Here is a 20,058-nt window from a genome sequence, read left to right on the forward strand (position 1 = left end):
ATTGTTTCAAAATTCTATATATTCTTATCCCAAGGGATAAATGAAATTTCTGAAGATGTTGATGCGGGTGCTGAACACAGCGACTCCGAAGATTCAGAAAAATCGGACACTTCTGACAGTGAATATGCCAGTGATGAAGGTCCAAAGCTAAACAATGGACAAGAAGAGAGAGAGGAAAAGGATGGTACCAGGAGTGAAAAGGAATCTCCCTTTGTGAAAAAGAAGCCTAAACATTTAGTAGTTCATGGGGAAGTGAAGCAGGAGACCAGTCCAAGTTCTCTTGTGGCCAAAAATGAGGCTCTGGGGAAGGAAAAGGCAAATGGGGATTCAGACAAAGAGCACATTGAGAAAATTAAAAATCTACATCAAGGAACAAAGGAGAAACTGGGAAATAAAGATGAGACTGATTCTCCAACAGTGCATTTGGGACTGGATTCTGATTCTGACAATGAACTAGTTATCGATTTAGGAGATGAAAGCAAAGAAGCTGTACGAGAAGGCAAGAAAGGTGAGAAGAGCAAAAAGGAGTCAACACCAACAATGAAAGAATCGCCAGCCTCGTCAAATACGGAAAGTATGTATACTTAAACCTGTGCTTTCCTTAATGGTATTATACAGTGCCCTCCATAATGTTTGGGACAAAGGCCCATCATTTATTCATTTGCCTCTGTACTCCACAATTTAAGATTTGTAATAGAAAAAAAATCACATGTGGTTTAATTGTACATTGTCAGATTTTATTAAAGGGTATTTTTTAATACATTTTGGTTTCACCATGTACAAATTACACCAGAGTTTATACATATTCCCCCCATTTCAGAGCACCATAATGTTTGGGACACCACAATGTCATGTAAATGAAAGTAGTCATGTTTAGTATTTTGTTGCATATCCTTTGCATGCAATGACTGCTTGAAGTCTGCGATTCATGGACATCACTGTTGCTGGGTGTCTTCTCTGGTGAAAGACAACGTGCTGAGAGTTCTCATACCTGCATTAAGAAGGGATTTAAACATACCCGAGCAATTATAAACACCTGTGAAGCCTTGTGTCCCAAACCTATGGTGCTCTGAAATGATGGGACCATGTATAAACACAGCTGTAATTTCTACATGGTGAAACCAAAATGTATTAAAAAATACCTTTTAATAAAATCTGACAATGTGCACTGTAACCACATGTGATGTTTTCTATTACAAATCTCAAATTGTGGAGTACAGAGGGAAATAAATAAATGATGGGTCTTTATCTCAAACATTATGGAGGGCACTGTACCTGTTCACATTGTTAAACTTGGAGAGGGTTTAATAATACCCTGTACTGTGTTTAGTTCCTCGTGGTTTGATTTGGATGTTGTGCGCTATTAGTCATGAATAACACCTTGTCCAGCTTTCTGCCCAAGACAACTAGTTCATCAGTTTATGGTTTCGTTAGATTGTTTGAGGAAATCCATAACTTAATTAACAAGCATATTAACATATAGAAGGTGCTATAGGTTTAACAAATTGGAAGATTTAATGTTAACAGATGAAAAGGACATTGGGATTTAGAGTTTGGTTATTTTAAAGCATGAATTGCCAAATGATGATATGAGTTTACTTGCAAAACCAAGCAGAACCATTAGACTAGTTGAATCAGAAATTTATTGGCTTGGTATAGGTTTCTGTGACGTTATTTAATAGAGCCATTTGTATGGTATGGAAGCAAGCCCCTGTGACCCACCTTGTCCATGCCGATCAAGTTGGCATATTGGGCTAGCCCCATTTGTCCACATGTGGCCCATTGCCCTCGAAACCTTTCCTGTCCATAAATCTGTCCAAATGACTGAAAAGTCTATAGCTTCCTTTGGCAGCCTATTCCATGTACAGACCTACTCTCTGAGTGGGGAAAGCTGCCTCTGAGGTCCCTCTTAAAAATCTCCTCTCCCAACTTAAGCCTGTGGCCACCAGTTTTGGAATCTTCCACCCTGGGGAAAAAGACTGTGACCATTCATTTTATTCTTGCCCCTCATCATCCTTTACACCTCAATAAGGTTCAGCCTCCCACACTCCAAAGCAAAAAAAGTCCCATCCTCTCCCTCTAACTCAAGCTTGCAAGCTCAGGCAAGATCCTGGTGAATCTCCTCTGCATCCCCTCCAGCTGAATTACATATTTCCTGTAGCTGGGCCACCAGAAGAGCACACAGTACTCCAAGTGTGGGTCTCACCAACGACTAGTACAGCTGCATTGTGATGTTGAAATAAGGAAATACAATAACCTAAACAGGAAGGAAAGTCTTGGGAAGTGCTTTCTTCAAAGTATTTCACTCTTTTTGTGAATAAGATGATTGTTTAAAAACAAAATCTAGTTTGGCGTCTTTTAATGTGGGATGTTAATTTTTACAGCGGGATTAACATGAACTAAATTTTCCTCAGTACTAGATTGCTTCATGGTGCAGGGATGTAGATTTTTTTTGGTTGTGATTGGCCATATTTTATAGGAGGTTCGTCCAAAAAGGTGATGATATGAAGAATAAAAGTTACATCAGATTTTTAAAGATTAAATATTTTCACTGGAAATTTCAGAGAGAGTGGTGGGAGAAGGAATACCTTGAACATAATATGCTCTTTCCACCAGCTTTCCATTTTATTACAATGAATATTACAATCAAAGAGTGAATTGTGAATTGACTGCTGATTATCGGTTCTAATAGTTATAAGGGGAAAAAGTAATATTCCTAATTATGTGTATAGGTAAAGCATCACCCACTGCAACTGTCTCCAGTCAACCTAAAGGTGAGGTTGCTTCTTCACATCCCAGTCTCCCAAGCCAGACCCCTTCAACCACTATAACAACAGCTGCCAGCGCGGTGTCCACATCCACAGTTTCAGCTGCCACTGTTAGCAACAGTCCGGTTAAAAAGCAACGGCCTTTATTGCCAAAGGAAACCGTACCATCTGTCCAACGTGCAGTCGTGTGGAATCCCTCGACCAAGTTTCAGACCTCCTCACAGAAATGGCATTTGCAGAAGGTCCAAAGGCAGCAACAGCAGCAGCAAGTGCCGACGACTCAACAGCAACAGTCTCAGAACACAGGAACGCGATACCAGACAAGATTGGCTGTGAAAGGTATAAATATTTTGAGTCTAGCTCTAAATCTGGCAGACGGCAAACCGCATGATAGCGGTAATTTTGTTATAGAGTCATACAGCATGGAAGCAGGCTCTTCAGTCCAACTCATCCATGCCGATCAAGATGCCCCATCTAAGCTAGTCCCATTTGCCCGAGTTTGGCCCATATCCCTTTAAACCTTTGCTATCCATTACAGGCATTGGAAAAGTCTTGATTTTGTACTGGGGCAATAAGTAGATTGATCCTGTCCGTGATTGTACAAAACAGTCACAGAGAGAAATACACAATAGGACCCAAGCTCCTAGGGTTTCATCGAATTATCTTGAATAATCTGCAGCATCTCAATCAAAACACAGTTTTTTTAAGATTAACGGAGTCAGCATATTGAGATCTACCATTTTTCCTTAATTGCAGGAAAACAACTCCCTATTCTTTATTGGCACCATGAACTGTACTAAAGAACAAAATTTATAAGTTCAGAGTTATTGTAGCTTCCAAAATGGTCAAAGCTCATATTGTACAAAAGTTGGTTATGGTTTGAGAGTTTGGGAGGGTTTGACTGATAGCCAAGAAAGAAAGGTACAATTCAAGGACACTGACCTATTCTCACTTTTCATACTTTGACTTTACTTCCCATTGCAGCTGTGCAGCAGAAAGAGGCAACTCTGGCAACTTCCACTTCTTCCATTACTTTGGTTACAAGTACGTCATCTCTATCAGCGGCAGGCAGCAGTTCAGCAGTCGTGAACACAGCCTCCAGTTCGGTGTACAACACAGATCTACCCATAGCTACTCCATCTGCTGACGTTGCTGCTGATCTTACAAAGTATACAAATAAGGTTTGTATTGCAGCTATGATTGAAAATACCTGCGACATAGAATTTTGTACAGAAATTATGACATAGAAGTAGACCATTTGCCCCAGTCGCCCGTATCAATATCCCTTTTTGATTTGGGGATTATTATTGTTTCTCTTTAGTTCTGGTACATGACATGTATGACATGAATGTAGCACGTATCCGCTCAATGGCTGCAATATATTTGCATTGCCGAACTGTAAATACTTAAACCCATTATCCTGATTCGATACTGTTCCTTGAGCCAAATTTGAATTTCATTGTCAGCCTTGTGATCGTCAGGGCAAAAAATGAACTCTTCACTATTGAGTATGCACAAAATTAATTTTAGTTTGAGAGATACAGTATGGAAACAGGCCGTTTGTCCCAAGTCCGCGCTGACCAACAATCACCTCATACACTAGCTCTATCCTACACTCAAGGGACAATTTACAGAAGCCAAATAACCTGTAAACCTGCACATCTTTGTAATGTGGGAGGAAACCAGAGCACCCAGAGAAAACCCACACAGTCACAGGGAGAATGAGCAAACTCCGTACAGACAACACCTGGAGTCAAAATCAAACCCAGTCTCTGGCGCTGTAATGCAGCAACTCTACCACAGTACCTCCATGCCACAATTTTGCAAGTCTCACTGTCGTGCCCCACATAGGAAACAAATGACTTAATGGCCTGTCCCACTTGCATGCGATTGCGTGCGTTTGGCGCGACGAACCGGATGCGGAGTTCGCGGGAAGTTTGCGCGTGACGTCATTTACGTCATGCTTACCAATCAGCTGGGCAGGAGACGGGCCGACTGAATTTGAGCGTCGCATGGCGTCGGGCGGTGACGTCATCACGCAACGCCACGCGCTAGGCGTACGCCGTCAAGACGCTGCGTACGACCGCAAGGCACCTGCGTGCCGACAGGCCGTTGGCGCGCAAAGATTTCGGTCACTGCAAGATTTTCGGAGCCCCGCACGATGCCGGGACTAGCCCCGCACAACTCCGCACTTCTAAGTGGGTCCTGCCCCGCGCAGCCATACAGTGCCCGTACGCCTCAAGCGACCACGAGGTCGCGTAATTTGCGAGCCAAGGTCGCGTAAGTGGGACAGGCCCTTAAGATAATGAAATCAAAAATATAGCAGTACAGCTCTGTAAATTAAACATAATTACAGATTTATTGAAGCTAGATTATAATCCCTCACCTCTTTCAAAAGATTAAATTTAGAGAATCTTTAACACAAATGTTAAAATAGTTTGCCTCTGAATAAACTTTTTACTTAATGGCTAACACAATGCTTCATTAAATATGCTCCTATAATAAATATTCCTTCTGGGTTTTTTTTAATGATGAGCAAACATTGAAAAAAATGTGCAGGATAATTAAAGAAATGAGGCTTCAAAGGCAGCCAAGTAGTGTCTCGGAATAAGGATAAAATATTATAATGAATCAGAACCATAAAGCAGGTAATTAGACCTGGTTCTGTTATAAGTTGTCACCTTGCAAACATGTGAAGGTCACAATCCAGTCAACCAACATAGATTGAAACTTGTAAACACTATTAATTAAATTCATCATTTGTGGTCTGTGTACTTTCTCTCACTGGTTCAAGCATTGAATAATTATACATGCTAATTCAGCTCCATTTAGCATATTTCTTGACATGAAAGATGCAATACCAATGACGATGGGCAATCCATACTAACATTCGATCTCTTTAACGTATCCATTCAATCAAAATGGGCATAATTACACCCAACCCCCTCCCTTCCCATCAACATTACCATCATCACCAACGTAAAAAATAATCCGATTCTTGGTCACGTCTTCTCCCGTCATACCCCCTCCCCCCCACTGATTTAATATAAGAAATAGATCAAGAATAAACCATTCAACAATTCATGCCTGCTCCACTATTGAAAACAATATCATTGCTGATTTTTACCTCCATTCCTATACTAATCTCATGTTCCTGGATTCCCTTTATACCCTCCATTCTGTTGATCTCGGGGATTACCATTCATTTTGACAACATAAAATATCTTTTCCATTTAACCAACGACAAATCTACGACAAATTCACTCTTTATCCATGCTAATTTCTTGATTAATCGATTACTTTTTAGATGATGGAAGCAATAAAAGGAACAATGACTGAAATCTACAATGATTTCTCCAGAAACAGCTCTGGAAACACAATAGCAGAGGTTAGTTTATTGGTAGTCAAATTGGAGTCGTGCCGTTAAATAACATCACTGACATTAGCTGACCAATCTGAATTACTGGTTTAATTTCTCATCTGGCAGATTCGACGAATGAAAATTGAAATAGATAAACTGCAGTGGTTGCATCAGCAGGAGCTTGCAGAAATGAAGCATAATCTTGGTAGGTGCCACAAATCGGCCTTCTTTTCTATTTTACTTAATATATTGGATGAATAAATCGTGTAATTTGTCCTCTCCATGCCATAATATGTTATTTTGACCAGTAGATTGCAGAAGTATATCAGCATGCAAGATAACACTATGCAAAGTGGTTTCCTTTTTCTCATGAGAAGTTTCAAAGCCTTATTTTATGATCTTTCCCTAATGGTGCAAATGAGATTAAAATGACATCTAACTCCTTCATTGGCTATATTTAAGAGGGAGTTAGATGTGGCCCTTGTGGCTAAAGGGATCAGGGGCTATGGAGAGAAAGCAGGTATAGGATACTGAGTTGGATGATCAGCCATGATCATATTGAATGGCTGTGCAGGCTCGAAGGGCCGAATGGCCTACTCCTGCACCTATTCTATTTTCTATGTTTCTATGAGTGGAACATAGGTCTTTCGGCTGCCCAGCAATTTGAAACTTGACAGAATTTATTTTTACTTTTCCATTTGCTGTCAGTATACAACAATCCTTGGGCAACACGCAGCCTATGAATTGTAGACACTGTTCCCTTTGGCACAAGAATTAAGATCCGGAGATGAAAAAATGAAGATGATTGGTTAAACAGCCAGAAGTGCCGTGAAGAAGTACTTTTTTGCGTAGCATATGGGTAGAATCTGCATTGGGAGGTGCTGGATGGTGGTGGCAGGAAATACAAGTCCACCACCGTTTTTCCGGCGCCCTTGGTTCCAGAGCCTTTCTGGATTATCCGTTTTGCCGGACCAACAGAGGTCACGGCCTTGTGGGGACCAAGATACCCACCTGCAAAATCGGCCGTGGAAGTCAGCTATGGGAACGGATCTGCCATCTCTGGCCCGGCCGGAGTTCCAGAGCCCCGGCTGCAGGTAGCAAATTTATCCCATCAGTTGGCTGCGGAAGTCGGCTATGAGCTGATCTGCCAACTCCGGCCGGGCTGGAATTCCAGCGCACCAGCTGCAGTTGGCAAACCTGACCCGCAAATCGGCACATTTTCAGGGAGGAGGGGGTCTTCGGTGGGGGGGGGGGTGGGATGGGGTGATTTTGTCCAGATTAAAGGGGGAGAATCAGGACCACCAGTTGGCGGAACATCTGTGATGGAGCTATAGAGGGAGAGCTGATTACGGTATTGAGAAGATAACTGGGTATACTCATGAAAATGGAGAAAAAAAAGCAGGGAATAGGGAGAAGGTGAGGGAATGGGGCCAGCTAGATTGCTTTTGCTTTGAACTAGCTCTGAGGCAATAGGCCAAGTGGCTTGATTCCTTCAATGATAGAACCTATCATAAATAGGTTCCCATATTTGTAAGTACACTGATTTTTCAAGATTATCTCATTAGTTATCTTAATTTGACTGCATAGAACATAGAGCAATGTCGCGGAAGAACAGCCCCATCAGTCCACAATGTCTATGCTGACATGATGGCAAGACCAACCCTTGTCTGCCTGCACATAATCCATATCCCTCCACATCCATGTGCCATCCAAAAGTCTAAAAGTCGCTTGTACATGTCACTGACTGTGTATTCCAAGCATTGATCCCCCTCTGTGTATATAAAACGAAACTTGCCCCACACATCTACTTTAAAACTTGCCCATCTTATCTTATAGCTATGGGAACGGATCTTATCTTATAGCTATGCTCTCTAGTATTTTGTATTTTATTCCTGGAGCATACATTCTGACTGTCTATGTCTTTCATAATTTTACATGCTTACATCAGGTCTCCCGTAACCTCCGATGTTTGAGAGACAACGATACAAATCTGTCCACCTCTCTCTGTAGCTAATACCTGCTAAACCAGGTATAATTATGGTAAACCTCCTCTGCATCCTTTTCCAAAATTGCAATTCATGATTAAGAGTGGATTTAAGCAGTAGTCATTCAGCATGTGTTGTCCTCCATGGAGCTTACGGATTTTCATTCCACCTCTACCACAGAATTATATAATGCTCAAATATTAAATTGCATACCTTTTTCATGTAGGAGTATATTTTTCTAGTCTGGTGGCATTTTTTGCCAGAGGTGGTCAAGGAGTAGATTGCATGTAGAAGCTTCTCTCGGATCATGAAGTGAGGGAAGTTGGACACCTATCTGGACACTTCTTGAATGATGTAAGAATGTTTCCTAGTCACAAACGAAGTGAATCTGCTCAAAATGTTGGTTCTGACTTGCAGCTTGTTAAAATCAAAACAGTAGGATGGGGAACTGAAATACCATTAAGTAATTTGTTGACCGTGTTTTTGTTTTAGGAAATCTGTTCTTCAATCCTTTGACAATTAAACTGTGGTCATTTCCTGAATGATATTTCAATTTGTACTTTACAGAGCTAACAATGGCAGAGATGCGCCAGAGTCTTGAGCAGGAAAAGGACCGCATGGTTGCAGAGATCAAGAAGCAGATGGAGACGGAGAAGCAGCAGGCTGTTGATGAAACTAAGAAGAAGCAATGGTGTGCAAATTGCAGAAAGGAGGCCATCTTCTACTGTTGTTGGAACACCAGCTACTGCGACTACCCTTGCCAGCAGGCACACTGGCCAGAGCACATGAAGTCTTGTACTCAGTCAGGTATATAGTGCTGCACATTCTCCCCCCCCCCCCCCCCCTATCCTGAATGATCTAACTTTTACAGCACGGTAATGCATTCTACTTTGTTTAAAAAGGGATTTAACCGAGGCGCGGCTGGTAGGGCTGCTGTCTCACAGGTGCTGTCTGTGTGGAACGTTCTCCCTGTGACCGCGTGGGTTCTCTCCCACATCCCAAAGATGTGTGGGTTTGTAGGTTAATTGGCCTGTGAAAATTGCTCCTCGTGTGTAGGAAGTGAATGTGAAAATGGAATAACTCAGGAACTTGTGTGAACAGGTGATCAATGGTTGGCGGGGACGCGATGGGCCGAAGGGCCTGTTTCCATGCTGTAACTTTTAAGTAATCAATCAATCAAAAAAAAAAATGCGATTGTCAAGCTTTTTTTTACGCATGTGCAATATAATTGAGATTATTTTTGTTAAACTCAATTTAGTGTTATAATTGCTTCTGTCCTGCCCACAAACCTGCCCCTGATATCCCTATGGGGTTCCCCATTGAGCTTCTGGCATGACCTGAGTCGGCTTGGCTGGGTGTTGTCTGCAAGCATTAGGACAAGCCAGGCTATTGCTCCTCAACCGTCAACTTTGAATGTGGAGAAAATGTAACCAAAACAGTAACATAGTTTTGGTCGCAGCATGGCTGTGGTACTGTCTCTGAGGTATGAAGTGTTGATACTTCATCTCATTTGATTTCTATGCCTCTTTTTTCAGCAATAAAAATACGTGGGCATAGTCTTCATTCTTTACAAAGCAGCTGTAGGCTTAGATTAATTCAATTACCCATAAATGCACTGGCATTGAATAAATTTGTACAATGTGCAACCACTGCTCCACATAAACAATACTTCTTGAGATGGAATCAATGTAAGATTGCTACCATCTCCCCAGTTCTGCTTTGAACTTGGTGCAGTCATTTCAGCAGTTTGGTTTTAACCGCTGTGTGTTTTGATTGTAGCCACTGCCACTCAACAGGAACCAGAATCAGAAGTGAACTCCGAGGCATTGAATAAAAGTGCACAGCCAGCCCCAACTGTCCAGCAATCGCCACCGGAGGCCAAAGCAGGCCAAAATGACAAGGATCCCAGTACAGATAAGAATAAGGAAAATGTCACAGTAAGTTGAGCTTGGTACCAATATAAATAATACTTTTCCTACACACTCAAGGCTTTAGTATTCTCAAATATCTTGTGTTTATTTTAAAACCTGTTCACCCTAAGGATGTAGCTCAGATAAAATAAAACTACAATAGTGCAGATTTTTATTGACCAGTGCGCTGCTAAAGGAAATCTGTTGGTTATCAAATTTTGTCCAACCACCTATTGGAGGGTCACTGATTAAAAGCTTTTCCAGAGTATTTTGAAATTTGTTATCGTGGCTGTTCTTATTTTCAGTTTTCGTGTTCTTTTGATCATCTCCTTTTACATTCTATTCGTAAACCATTATTTTGCTCCTTGCAACTTGTACACAGTGCTCTTTTTCTGTTATGTAGACTGAAGCGGAAATATTTTGCAGTGTCAGGTACATAACTAGTTTTTGCTTGGATATTGAACAAGATAATAAAAAAATTCCTGTGTTTCAATAACCCACCTGAAAATATTTAATATAAAGCTTTATCCACCTCCAACTTAAAACCAATGTAATGAACAGATATATAATGTAGCATATATGGCACAATGTAATACATTAATTTCTACCAGCATTTTTTAAAGCCAAGACTATAATTGGATTTGTGATCAATATTTTCTTGCCTTTGTTCACCAATAATTTTTGTCTTCTATCTACCTGTACACATAGCTTGTTTCCTTGCTCCAGTTGATTGGTCAGGTACTGGACATTCCCGCAATAATGCCATTGATTATGTGACTACAATAGAGATTTGCAAATGCATAATAAAGCTCAGCGTCACTTAGACTCATAGAATTGTACAGAAACAGCCCTTTCAATATACTGTTGTCAACCTTTTTGCTCATCTATACTATTTGTCTGCATTTAGTCCATATTCCTACCTATTCAGTTGTCTGTCTAAACTTCTTTTAAGTTCTGATTACATCTGATCTTACCACCTCACCAGGGTGAGTTCCAGATTTCCACCTCTCCTGGTGTTAAAACACCTTGTTCCTCAAATCTCCTTTAAAACTCCCCTGTCTCACTTTTAATCGACACGATCTTGTTCTTGATGCCCTTATCATGGGGGGAAAGATTCCAGCTCTCTGCCTTATCTATGTCCAGCCTATGAAGGCAATCATGCTAAATGCTTTCTTCACTGTCATATTCACCTGTGCTGCTATTTTCAGCAAACTACTGACACGAACCCTAAGGTCTCTCTGTTTATCAACATGCCCTGCTAGTTATTAACCTTTATTTGACTTCCCAAAATGCATTACTTTGCACTTGTCAATATTAATTTCCATCTGCCAGTGCTCTGCTCAACTTTATCTTGATTGCATTATCAAAAGCATCTTGCACCCTTCTATATCTCTCATTTCCCTCTCCCCTGACTCTCAGTCTGAAGAAGGGTCTCGACCCGAAATGTCACCCATTCCTTCTCTCCAGAGATGCCGCCTGTCCTGATGTGCTGGACCATTTTTTGGATTTCTTGATGTTCAGTGATGCAAATGAATATATTCCAAACAACAAGGTTATGATCTCCAATAACTGGTCAAACCAGGAATTTTTGTCACTAGGCAGAGTGAAAATCAGTAGACAAGTAAACGGACATGAATCCTGCGCATTTGAAATCAAAGAGATTGTTGTAATGAAGGTTGTTGAGCTAGGACCTGCTTCCTGATGGCCCTGTCCCACGGTACGAGTTCATTCCAAGTGTTCTCCCGAGTTTAAAAAAAATCAAACTCGTGGTAAGCACGGAGAATGAACGTAGCGGGTACATCGGAGCTCGGGGACGTCTCTTAGTGGCTCGTAACGCTAACGGCAGGTACTCGGGAAGACTCGCTAATGGCAGGTAACCTCGGGAAGACTCATGAAGATTTTTCAACATGTTGAAAAATGTCCACGAGAGCCCCGAGTACCGACGAGCGGCCATTACCGTAAATCTCCGAGTTCGAATCATGACAAACTCGGGAGAACTCTTGGAATGAACTCGTACCGTGGGACAGGGCAAACTCGGGAGAACTCTTGGAATGAACTTGTATCGTGGGACAGGGCTTTAAGGGTCTAAACATATTCTGGCATGAATATGTGCTTCAGTTGAAGTTCATATATGTAAAGGGACACAATGGGTTAAAGTGGGCAGTGGGCTTACAATGTACATCAGCAACTAGAAAGGGAGTAGCATTGCTCCACCCCATGTACAACATTTGTGGCCCCATCATCACCTTAGATGCAGGAAATCCCCACTGCAAAGTTTAGAATTAATTTTCCTTATTTACACTGTAGATATCCAGTTGTTGCAACTATCACAAACCTGATGGTCCATTTTTACACAAATAATATTACTGAGACCTTCATCAATTATTGTTTGTGGAATAAAATGGATTGCACTGTAGCTTCTGGTCTCCATAGAAGAGCAGTAAGCCATGGAGATCTGTAAGTTGCTGTTCAAGATATCCTGCACATCTCTGAATAGCTTTGTACTACTACCTCTAGTGGATTTGTCATTAAAATGCATGAAGTTGAGATGGTACAACACTTACCCATCATACACGTCAGGAAAAGATTAAGTGTTGCATATTTAACTGCAGTGTTAATTTTAAATGTTATTTACACAAAATGGCGTTGAAAATTTACACTTTACATTGTGGAGTCATAACTTCAAATTTTAATTATTTTTAAAATATTTTAAACCATTAAAAAAAACTTCACTTTGTTTTACCTTTCCTAGCCTCATTTCTTTTTCTAAGCTTTTAAAAAAAATAAAATGTTTCAATTTGTATTTATCAGATTTACTTTTTTTTTAAGTCTGACTGCTACTTTCCTGGTCTCACATGCCACAAATATATTTGGAGAATATTTTGCTGAAATAGTTCTCAATTTGTTCTATGTTGTCATACAGAAGGCCACGATGAATTGCTAGCATTTTGTAAAAATAGAACTCTTATACTAGGGAGAAGCACGCATATTTTCAGCCCACCAGTCTGAATTGGATTACACCTAAATTTTAGCATGATATTAATTTCCTGCATCATCCCTACTCCCTAAACGAGAAAGAGACTTAAAAGGGATGAATAACTTTTATGTGTAGAAAGGAACTGCACATGGTGGTATATATCGAAGATAAATATAAAGTGCTAGAGTAACTCAGACCAAGTTGCATCTCTGGAGAAAAAGAAAAGGGTGACATTTCAGGTCAAGAAACTTGTAAGGTGCCTTCTATTTCTCACTCCTATTTTCCTTGTCACACCAGTACTATCTATAGGTAACACCTGAGATTTTAATGACCACATTTTGAGATGCTGAACTGCTGATTTTAAGTACTTAAGCCACTGTCCTTTATTAAAATGCGCACTGGGATTAATTTTCAAAATATTATTAGAACTTGCAGCTGATGTTACCTGCAGGGCATCTGTTATAAGAAATTCATCTCTAACTGGTGCTTGATTCTCAGTGCTGGTTTCTTTAAAACTCCATTGTTAAGTTGAAAACATTCTAGCAACTAAACCTGATCAAGCCAGAAGTAAAAAACTACAAAATATATATTAATTAAACCAGCAACAGATTCTGCAAAGCTGAACATAAGGACAGAACGCCAAAAGTGCTGTAATAATTCAGTGGGTAAGGCAGCATCTCTGGAGGACATGGACAGCTGATTTTTTGGGTCGGGATCCTTCTTCCTCACAAGGGCCTCGACCCAAAATATCGCCTAGCCATGTCCCCTAGCACTTTTTTTGTAAAGCAGCATCTGCAGTTCCTTGTGTCTGCAAAAGGAGAAGGAGATGGACACAAAATGCTGGAAGAACTCAGTGGGACAAACAGCATCTCTGGAGAGAAGAATTGGGTGACGTTTCAGGTCGAGACCATTCTGACTCATGGCATGAAGACTTTGAGTAGTATTACTTGCTCTTCAAAATGAATGTCAGATATTCAAGATTACTGAAGATTACAGATTGCAGGCCCTATTTGTGTAGCCATGTAGCCCTGCCAACACTGAGGAAAGAAAATAAATTTGAGTGGATACCATATAACCATATAACCATATAACAATCACAGCACGGAAACAGGCCATCTCGGCCCTACAAGTCCGTGCCGAACAACTTTTTTCCCTTAGTCCCACCTGCCTACACTCATACCATAACCCTCCATTCCCTTCTCATCCATATGCCTATCCAATGAAGAGTGGAATTTAATGTTAAAACTATCTTCCTAAAGCTTTTATAGAACTCTAAACCTCCCGCTTAACCAACAAGTGAGTAATTAGACGAAAGAAGGAAGCTGCAATACATTGATTTAAATGCACTTTATTCTGTATAAGAATTATTGTCCTAAAAAAAATAAATATATTAAAACCAGGAGTTGTTAATACATATTTGTAAGACATTGCAAATAAAATTCTCTTTGTAATACTGTCATTGCAGGTAGAAGCAGGTGTGACCAGCCATCAGCCTATTAAACTGGTCCAAGTCCAGGCACCGTCAGCCACCTAGATGCTAACAGCTCAGCCCACAATCGTAAGTACAACCATTTACCAACTAGACAGTTCTTGGCAATTGGAGGAAAAACAAAATACCATGAACCAGATCGAAATCTTTACAGATCCCTTGGGTTGAAAGTGGTGCTTCTATTTCTCTAAATTACCACATTCACTCATTTTCAAATGTTTGGGCAAAATATCCTAGCATCTTAGAATAATTTACTAAAATCTCACTAATGACTAATCTTTGTTCCATCCTACTGTAAAATGTCCCCTCTGTACTTTATTCATTCCACGTGTTCTCAACTATCCACGTTTCCTATTAATCCAACTTCTGAAACTAGCTAGCAAACATAGTAAATGGTAAGAGAATCATCTTCCAAACGGGGAAATCCTTCAATTTTTCACCAAATTAATTAAAAGTTAAATACAATGTCTAGCCCTGGAGAGAAGCCATTGATGCTTATCTAAATGGTACATTGGTAAATGCGTTTGCTTCTTTGGGGTATTATGGTGGAGCTGATGGTCTTTATGATGTGTTTTTAAAGTGTGTAAACTTTATTTTTCCCTTTGTTTTAAATATAGCCAAGTCAAATATATCTCATTTTTTGAGATTGTAACATCCTTTTAGTACCGTTTATTCAAGGGCAGAGCTAGCCTGTTGTGGAGCTGTAGATGGAGTTATTATTATTACACGCAATGTCTACTGTGAGGCTCTCTTTATATCCTTTCTCCAATGCACCTATTTAGTGGTTTTCTTGTACTGGCTGTGTATTAAAGCATTGTAATTAGGAGCCAGGCCCTGCTTGGGTAGGATGAGTTAGAACTACCACTTTTCCCATTTTATTATTTATTTGCTAAAGAGTAAAACTTTGGTTCAACTCTAAGGCATTGCACCTATTATTGATGAATAGTGGTGTTCAGGTGTCACTGTAGAGCTCTCTTTCTGCGCAGAATATTTCCAGAGGATTCAGTTTACCACCACAAAGTTGAAATTCGCTTTCAGGTAAGCCAAATAGCTCTACCAGAAGTGATTTTAGCACATTTGCTACTTAACTCCCATCTACAATGATGTACACATAATGCACCTTTTGAAGCAAAACGAGGCTGAATTAATTTGTACTAAAATTTTTGTGTTCTCAATGAACTTGAATAAACAAATACTCGAATTAACAGAAATGCGAAATAAATGTTTAGTTTAGAGATACAGTGCGGAAACAGGCCCTCCGGCCCACCTTGTCCGCACCGACCAGCGATCCCCGCAAATTAATACTATCGAACACACATTACGGACCATTTACATTTATGCCAAGGCAATTAACCTGCAAACCTGTATGTCTTTGGAGTGTGGGAGGTAACCGAAGATCTCGGAGAAAATCCACGCGGTCATGGGAGAACTTACAATCTCCACACAGACTACACCTGTAGTCAGGATTGAACCCGGGTCTCTAGTATTGTAAGCGCTGTAAGGCAGCAACTCTACCGCTGTGCCACCGTGCTGCCCTTGGAGTATTGAATGTATTGGAGATATTCAGAAATTGTGAAGAGGAAACAGGTAGCATATTAAGTCAGTGATTGCAAAGTTATTTTCCCTATGAAACATAGGTGAAGACGTTACATTATCAATTAGTCTCTGTCACGGTCGCTCTAGCCCTCCCGCTCTCCCTTTTTGTTTATGATGGTTCAGTGTTGCAATTTCTCCATCTCAAATGACCCGGTTGCTTTCTCTGTGTGTACAGCACATGCCTTATAGATTGCCAGTTTGTGCGAGTGGCCTTGTTGTATATTTATGGTTTTCATCAGTATTGGAAAAAAAATGATAACGAGACTAATTATAATGGGTGCAGTGATGAACTAATAATACAAAGATAGGAGTTCAAATCTCAACATGGAAAAATACAGTCATTAGTAGTGACCACTATTAGTACTAAACAGTTGTGAAAACACATCTGGTTCATCATTGTTCCTAATGGGAAGAAATCTGCTTTCCTTACCCGGGTCTGGCTTGCCTATGACTCTAGACCTACCTGAATTGGCCGAGCTAGTCAAACGGTTTAATAGTAATTATAGTTGTGCAGTAAATGCTTGCCTTGACGGCAGTAGCCCGATCTGAAAAATGAATCAGTAAATAAAAAATAATGTTTTCTTTCTTTGCCTCTTCGATTTTATCCTAAAAGATGAGGGGAGATATTCAAACAATTATCATGTTATGACGGTTTATACACATATGCACTCAATTTGAGGAAATGGAGCTTGATATGGCTTATGACTTGATCAATGGCCATATCCAAATGTTATGAAAGAAGCAAGCCATCATCTTCACCGTTATAGGAGTACAGCAGCAATTCATGTAGAAAGTGGATTGCTGCTGGATGTGAAGAGGTGTGCATGGTTTATGGTGTAAAACCTACTAAATCCATAATTCTTAGATTTCTACTTAGCTTCTGGTTTGTTGGGGAGGCAGGTGATGCATGGTGTTTATTGGCATGTCTTTTGTGAATGTACCTATTCGATGTTCATGGGATATAGTCTGTAGTGTGTCATTTGCAAGATGCTATTTGGACAACTAAGGTCTCAGAATTATGGGTAGGATATGAAACTTAATCTTTCGATGAATACTGTCTTTTATATTGGGAACAAAAAGATTGACGGGTCCTTTACTTTTATTCCTCATGTAAGCCAAGAGCTTGATAATTATTCACGAGCCCTTGTCCATGCCCTTGGCTTGCCCTGTGCTAGTCAGTGTTATCACATTAAGAAAACTAACCTTGAACATAATTTGCAGTCATAAAGAAAGTAACAACCTGAGTGCAAAACTGCTAAGTCATAGAGTGCACCTCCCACCTTTCATGTCACCTCACCTTAATTTTTGCAGCAAACAACTGCAAAGTCTATTATTTCTGGGGGGGGGGGGGGGGGGGGGGGGGATCACACTCTGGCTGTCTTGAACATGGTTGAATTGATGGAACACTAAATTGCGGATTGAAGTTGAATCATTTTAAAGAGCATAATGTTTGGAAGCTCCCTAACATCAGTTGAACAACTGTGCAACTTGCTGTTTACCGTTGGAAGAATGAGCACTTAGAATAGTTGACCTTACTGACACCATATGTCTGCTGTTATTGCAGTTAACCTTTGAACCTGAAACATTTAAAAATTCTCATGTCACAAAACTAATTAGAGATTTCTTCAATTTGTTGGAGGCTAGCAGATAGGTCAATTCTTAAAAGCTTTATTTTTGCCAATGCAAAGAATAGAGTTGTAGCTGGCTGTTGACATAAAGTTACACCAGTGATTTCACCACATTGAATAGAATTACAAGGACCGACAAGTCTGCCACGAATGTGCCGAGTACTGCCCATCCTCCTGGCAAGGAGGTACTGAATGCTGAAGAGCTGTGCGTGTTATTGTGCTTTGCTTCTACTGTTGCCATCAAATTAGGTGATCAACTGCACTGTGCATAGCTGGGGACTTAGGCTGAGGAAGTTCCTGTTGTGAATGCAAAATAATCTAATGATCTGTGTTCTTTTAGCCACATTGATCATTAGTTTGGGTGTATGGTAGTGGGGAAGGCCACATAAGTTTGCCTTGATTCCTTTGTAGTGGCACCTGCTGGTGCTCGCAAACAAGTATCGAACCCTGCGGTCGGAATCCGCGCGCACGTGACTCTGGGAGGGGTCGTGTTTTCGCGCAGTTTTCAGGGCTCTGTCCTTCACTCATTGAGAGACCACCGTTGTGGCCAGTTGTATTTCTGTGGCTTTGTCAAGACTGTCACCGGTTAATCAGATTAAGAATAAATTTGATTTAAACAAACCGTCTTTGTCTTGATCTGCCAAACCTTGAACATTTTGACTGTTGCCGCTTACGACCTAGTAAATTATTTTAATTAATGCTGAGATAGAAAGAAGCAGCACGTGGTAAATACTGGTAAATTTGTTGTGCCTCTGTACCTATTTATATTTGGGGGCTTGACGTACACCAACATTTTATTAGCTTAAATGCAGTTGCTTATCTTGGTAGTTATTATATATTCTTGTAATTATGTCTCTCTTTGCTCTTTATTGCCTAGTTGGCAAAGGGAAGGCATTTACAGAAATTAAAGCGTAGGGTGTATTATTCCAGTGCGGTCTGGGATGAAAGCAGGCACATTAAGTGGTGGAACACCATGAGCATATATTTTCCGCATGACTCCGCACAGCAGCTCTTGCTTGGAAACTTTTGTACTTTTGCATTTTGCCAGACTGTAGATTTTGACTACAATTGAACTTCAATTCCTCAGCGCTTTCATACTGTTTTTCTGCACACAGGTCATGCCCGTTGTGGCGAATTCACCGGTTGGAGTAACGACTGTGCAGCCTGCGGTCCAGTGCGCCCAGACCACGATCCCTGTGCAAGCCCACAGAGCCTGAGAGCCCCAGATTTAATCTGAGGACAATTGAAGAAAGCAGCATAACGGAGCAAGACTTTGCATGGGAATTCATCAGAACTGCCTTCGTTCTCCAACCTTGAACAGACACATTGGTTATCTGCTTTGTATATAATTATACAGAGCTTTTGTGACACTACAAAATGCTAGCATTAAAAAGAATTTATGCAAAGTCTACAGAAGACGACCACATCTGGCAATTTTTTCTTTTTTTTCCTAGAATTTGTCAATTCTTGATACTCCATCCCTGTTGGTATTTTCCTGTAATGTGACTTGATGGAAGATTGTAGGCTCTAGTTTCTGAAAATGTAGTGAATTGGGGAACATATACAGCATGCGACAAAACTAAAAAGCCTTTAGTAGTTGGACCACGGCATATAATATTTATATGTAGGAGTCTGTGAAATCCAGTGATGTAAAAGCATGAAATGGGGGGTGGGCCATGTCTTGGCATTTCTAATGAAGGAATACAAAATAGGGAGGTATGTCTTGCTGCTCAATGTTTCTCTTCTCCCCATGTTCGCTCTTGTTTCCTCTTGGAGTGTCTGTTTTTTGAACAGGAGTTTGTGTATATGAGATAATCCTTGTGTTCAGAATCGTTCCAGTGCTTTTCTGATGTGTATATTTTTGTTTTTTTTATTTTTCATCCTGATTTATACAAGCAGTTTGTACAGTTTTCAACCAGTCCTGATGAGTCAACGTTAAAATAAAAATTAGAAAAAAAAATTGACACTATAGTAAATTTACCATTGTTTTTGAGAACATACTTGCTAGCCTAACTTGTGAAACAGGATTGCTTTTAGCATATGGAAGTATTTTTTCACATTTCTTTGTACAAAGTTTATATTAAAAATAGATGAAAAAATAATGATGTGTATCTTTTTTCTATTGCCAACTCTCTGGTAGTTTATGAAATCAATCACCGTGAAGTGCGGTAGCATTCATGTTGAACTGATCTCAACTGTGGCGCTGAGCAGCAAATGTGGATTTGCACTCCTGAATTTCTAATATGCATGCATTTTGCTCTGCTGTACAGAATGGAGACTGTGTGTGAAAGATTAGATGAAAGTATAAGCCATCTAATTAATTAATTATTTGATGGTTTGCAGC

At 40.3% G+C, this 20,058-nt stretch overlaps 1 protein-coding gene across 11 annotated transcripts in view; it reads left to right on the forward strand.

Annotated features, from left to right (window-relative positions):
• The window catches only part of zmynd8 (zinc finger MYND-type containing 8), a 60,572-nt gene extending 40,756 nt beyond the window's left edge, over nt 1-19,816 (forward strand). For 7 of the 11 annotated variants that reach the window (XM_033041889.1, XM_033041887.1, XM_033041892.1 and 4 more), the window contains 9 exons: nt 35-574; nt 2,733-3,107; nt 3,753-3,949; nt 6,076-6,156; nt 6,256-6,334; nt 8,682-8,921; nt 9,894-10,051; nt 14,458-14,559; nt 18,830-19,816. In XM_033041889.1, the coding sequence (XP_032897780.1) occupies nt 35-574; nt 2,733-3,107; nt 3,753-3,949; nt 6,076-6,156; nt 6,256-6,334; nt 8,682-8,921; nt 9,894-10,051; nt 14,458-14,535 (1,748 nt within the window). In that variant the 3' untranslated portion in view covers nt 14,536-14,559; nt 18,830-19,816. Of the gene's footprint in view, nt 1-34; nt 575-2,732; nt 3,108-3,752; nt 3,950-6,075; nt 6,157-6,255; nt 6,335-8,681; nt 8,922-9,893; nt 10,052-14,457; nt 14,560-15,476; nt 15,529-18,829 lie in introns of all 11 variants that reach the window. The other 4 variants (XM_033041895.1, XM_033041888.1, XR_004415467.1 and 1 more) reach the window with 3 other exon arrangements.
• Nucleotides 19,817-20,058: the final 242 nt, after the last annotated feature.

The sequence above is a fragment of the Amblyraja radiata genome, chromosome 23, assembly GCF_010909765.2.
Source record: "Amblyraja radiata isolate CabotCenter1 chromosome 23, sAmbRad1.1.pri, whole genome shotgun sequence".
Lineage (NCBI taxonomy): Eukaryota > Metazoa > Chordata > Chondrichthyes > Rajiformes > Rajidae > Amblyraja > Amblyraja radiata.